General features: G+C 43.7%; 1 protein-coding gene across 1 annotated transcript; it reads left to right on the top strand.

The window, feature by feature from the left end:
• Positions 1 to 1,195: 1,195 nt before the first annotated feature.
• On the top strand, positions 1,196 to 3,769 carry zgc:194312 (uncharacterized protein LOC794943 homolog). Its single transcript, XM_060854822.1, has one exon. It carries the CDS (start codon positions 1,336 to 1,338, stop codon positions 2,359 to 2,361), a length of 1,026 nt encoding a protein of 341 aa, XP_060710805.1. The 5' UTR covers positions 1,196 to 1,335; the 3' UTR covers positions 2,362 to 3,769.
• Positions 3,770 to 4,263: the final 494 nt, after the last annotated feature.

The raw sequence follows: 4,263 nt of genomic DNA, 5'->3' as shown, positions 1-4,263 counted from the left end.
ATGCCAGGATGCAGAGCTGGGCTGATAAGTGGCAGATGGAGTTCAACCTGGAAAAGTGTGAAGTGATTAATTTGGAAGATCGAATTTGACTGCAGAAAACAGGGTTAAAGGCAAGATTCTTGGCTGTGTGGAGGAAGAGAGGGATCTTGGGGTCCGTGTCCATAGATCCCTCAAAGTTGCCGTCCCAAGCTGATAGAGTTTTAAGAAGGCGTGTGGTGTGTAGGCTTTCATTAGCGGGGGATTGAGTTTAAGAGTCCCAGGGTCAGGCTGCAGCACTACAGAGCCCTGGATAGACCACACTTGGAATATTGTGTTCAGTTCTAGTTGCCTCATTAGAGGAAAGATGTGGAAGCTGTAGAGAGGGTGCAGAGGAGATTTACTAGGATGTTGCCCTCACTGGAGGGCATTGTCTTAGTATGTGAATGGTGCTGTAAACTCGGAAAGTATTGTCAAACTGATGACAGTCAGATTTTGTATGTCTTTAAGGTAATAAGTAAGACAGGAGCTTTCCTCTGTAACCATGGACTAGTGTTTTGACACATTTTTATATCTGCTTAGGAGGCAAAAATCCCAACAGACTACTTACACTGCACCTTCCCTGCTACAATGCTGGCTTTCAATGCAAAACAACCCATTAGAATTAGTGGGAGGGATATTGCTGCTTTGGAAGATACACCAATAGAATGCTGGAATTCTTCAGCCTCATCTGGGGCTCCAAGTTCAGCTTCAGAAGTGTTGAAAATTCAAACTGACAATTGAGTGTGGTAACAATAATGTAAATCTTGCTTGCAAAATTCTCTTGATGTTGCCGGTGTTTATGAGACCACGTGTCATGCCATTGAGAGCTCAAACAAGTAATGGGGTCAACGGTTTCAGCCTGATTTCTTGTACAGCCTCATGGCACTGCATTGTGTATTAGTGACATGCGTTTTGTACCAATCCCACATGAGCCATCCAGAGGACCCTCACGGACTTTGAGAACCACTTCTATAGCCGAAATTTGAATCCAGAACTCAGAGGTGGAAGGCCTGTGCCTAAACTATTGCACCAGTTCTCTTGCTGTTACTGGAACCAATGGTGTAGCATTGGCAACGAAACCACACAAAGTGCTGATGAGTCATTGAAAGAGTTAACTCCTGGCTTAAAGTTGTTCCATTGTGGTTAGGCAGAGAACGGAAACGTTGTATGTGTGTGTGTATCTATGTGTCTGTAAGAGAATGCAAGAGTACCAGGCAGCCAGCAGGGGAAGGAGAATCTTGTTTAGTTTCGAGACAGCTCTGATCCGAGACTCAACACTGCTATGTCGGACACTCGAATGTGTTTAAGCGTCTGAGAATGAATGAATCGGGGAACAGCACTATCAACGAGGAGCACCTGATCAAAATCAGGGTCTTTGCTTCTGTCACCTCCTTTGTTCTGCTGGCTTTCTTCAATCTCGTAATTGATTACACCATTCTGAGTGAGGACCGTCTGCGATCTCAAGCTAGATTTGTTTTGCTGTTCCATCTTTTGGTATCCGGTCTGATCTACTTTGGTCTGAGCAGCACTTTCTATCTCCTCATTTACCTGGAGGTGGCCATGTCAGCCTCGTGTTGCCTGATCCTCCTGATGTTCCTGATGATGAGCGGTTCCACCATCCTCCTGACCCTGACCGTGATGGCAGTTGATCGATACTTCGCCATCTGTCACCCGCTCAAGTACAGCTCCTTCTGCACCCAGTGTAAAATCTGGATTCTTAGCAGCATGACCTGGGTGGTCTCAGCTGTCATCCCTCTCATCCTGGTCTCCCAGAATATGAGGAAGGAACCCAGCCAAATGTTCACGAGCTGCTCAATCTCCAACTTTCGTTCCAGCTACAGCATGAAACACACTTCTAAAATCCTGCTGATCTGTATCTGTACAGTCCTTATTCTCTTCAGCTATTACAAAATTCTGATGGAAGGTAAGCGTATTGGTGTGCTGAACCGGCGCAATAAGAGGGCACGGAGCACCATCTTAATGCATGGGGTACAGCTGGCGGTCTACATAATCCCAACATTCATCAACTTCATTTTGCAACAAGTGGCTCATGCCAGAAAGCTTGATGAGAGCACCAAGACTCTTTTTGAGGTACTGAACTTTGCCTTCTTCAGCCTGGCACAGTGCATCAGCCCTGTTATCTACGGCCTGCGCAAAGAGGAGTTGTGGGAACTCACTTCGCACAAGTTCCCATGCTTCCTTTGGGACTTCAAGGGGACTCTGGAGTTGGTGCGGACGACTCTGCTCCTGCCCACAAAATCGAGCTCTCCAGCTTCAGTCCAGACTTGTCCTGAGGTACTGACTCTGGTGAGTGAGGAGACCACAGGAAAATGCATCGAGTAGTGCTACCAAACCCAATTCTAGATATCTCTTGAGCTTTCACGGGATTTTGCCATCCCTAACCGATCTTGTGTGTGGTCAACAAACAGATTTCTCAGTCTTTGGGAAAAGGGCACTAAAATCTCTCTGACTTTTATTGTTGAATATTTTTGTGCATTATGACTAAACACGATGACCGAGTGTTGATGACTAATAGTTTTTCTTTGTGTCTCCTGTAAAATACCCCCTCCCCCATCCTCAGTCTCCCATTGTTTCTTCGATTCTCAATTTAAACACTTAAAAAATAGTTGGAAATCCAGTTCAGGAGGGAGATTAGGAACAAAACACTTCAACCTAAACTTTTTCACAGAACTGGCACAGGCATGGAAGATGGACCCAATGGTCTCCTTCTGCACTCTTCCAAAAACAAACCTGGAGGGACTAAAACAAGGATTTAAAAATCTGAAGAGAAAGCTTGACTTTTTTTTACACAAAGGACTTTGGATTGGGAGACAGCAGTAAATCAGAAAAACTACATGCAGTTATAAAGAAAACTATGAAGAAAGACCGTTAATTGGTACCCAGCTATGAAGAGGAATGTGGCGAGTTAATGCATGTTATGATGTTAATGCTTCGGTTATTTTTGGCGTAAAGCTCAAAATAAACAGTATGCTGCACCCTGCCTAAATACAAATAGCATCAGTGCAAAATGTGAAAACTAAAGAGCTTTTGGGAATACTGGATTCCAAAGGTGAATTGTGCAGTGAACAAAAGGAGCTGCTATCTGTACAGAATGGCTGATGAGGAACCAGAGATTATGCTCAAACTGAGCTCCGGAGAGTGAAATTTTCAGCAACTTTCTGATTGTGAGCTTGAGTTCAAGTGCTGCCACTTAATCACAGTTCAAGGAGCCCAGATGGTGGTGATTGTGGTGAAATGGTGGAACTGTTGTCCAAATGTACAGTCCACTGAACAGACAGTAGAGTGGGAATGGGACTGTGGCTACATTTGGGGACAATTGAAATGGCTGCTGGCAAAGGACAACCCAAACGCTGATTAAAACAAAAAAATGCCGCGGAACTGGCAGCATCTATGGAAAGAGAGAAAAGGAGTAAATGGTTCAGGTTAAAATATATTGTTGCCCTGCACTATCTCACTGCCAGAATTTTCTGTTTTCCTGGGTTGTATCCTATGGCCAAAAGATTAGGAGAATATTACTGTTCCTTTTTGTTTGGAGGCAGTAATACTGTAAATACTTTTCTGTATTTTTAGGCTTAAAACTGCCAAATAGGAAATCAAGCAACAAAACGTGACAGGAAAGCTTTTCTATGTGGCCTACAACTAAATTAACATTGAAATAGCTATATGTCTTTTTTAAAAAATTGCCAGTCCCAATACTGCTATGATTTGATTTCCTGTAATATAAGGTTTGTGTATGATTGTGTTTTTTTTAAGAGACTGATTAAAGTCATCTGTGAATTGAAACTGTTCGATGCTGCATGGGTGATTGAAAATCTGTTACTGTTGTCTTTAGGGAATTGCACATGAGCATTGTTGTGTCATTTGATTTTAAGTTACATATTTTGGAATTACCTCCATAAGAGCCATGGCTCAGTAGGTAGCCAACTCATCACTGAGTCAGAAGATTGCGGCTTTGATGGCCAACTCCAGAGACTCAAGCACGAGAGTCACAGCTGACACTCAGTGCAGTGCTAAGAAATTGCTGTATTATCGTAGGGTCAGTATTGAGGGAACGCCATATTGTCAGAGAGTGATTACTAAAGGAGTACCCATATTTAGGTATGTGGGAGGGTCATTACTGGGGAATACTGCACTGTTGGAGGGTTAGTACTGAAGGAGCATTGCATCATCAGAGGTTCAGTCCTAGGGGAGTGCTGCACTATCAGATGGTCAGAGCTCAGGGCA

The sequence above is a fragment of the Hemiscyllium ocellatum genome, chromosome 44 (assembly GCF_020745735.1).
Source record: "Hemiscyllium ocellatum isolate sHemOce1 chromosome 44, sHemOce1.pat.X.cur, whole genome shotgun sequence".
Classification (NCBI taxonomy): Eukaryota; Metazoa; Chordata; class Chondrichthyes; order Orectolobiformes; family Hemiscylliidae; genus Hemiscyllium; species Hemiscyllium ocellatum.
The sequence above is the reverse complement of the archived record's forward strand: the minus strand, read 5'-3'. Positions and strand labels throughout refer to the sequence as shown.

Bases quoted from the DNA above. Each gene is read 5' to 3' on its own strand.
- zgc:194312 (XM_060854822.1), top strand. From the start codon at position 1,336: ATGAATGAATCGGGGAACAGCACTATCAACGAGGAGCACCTGATCAAA.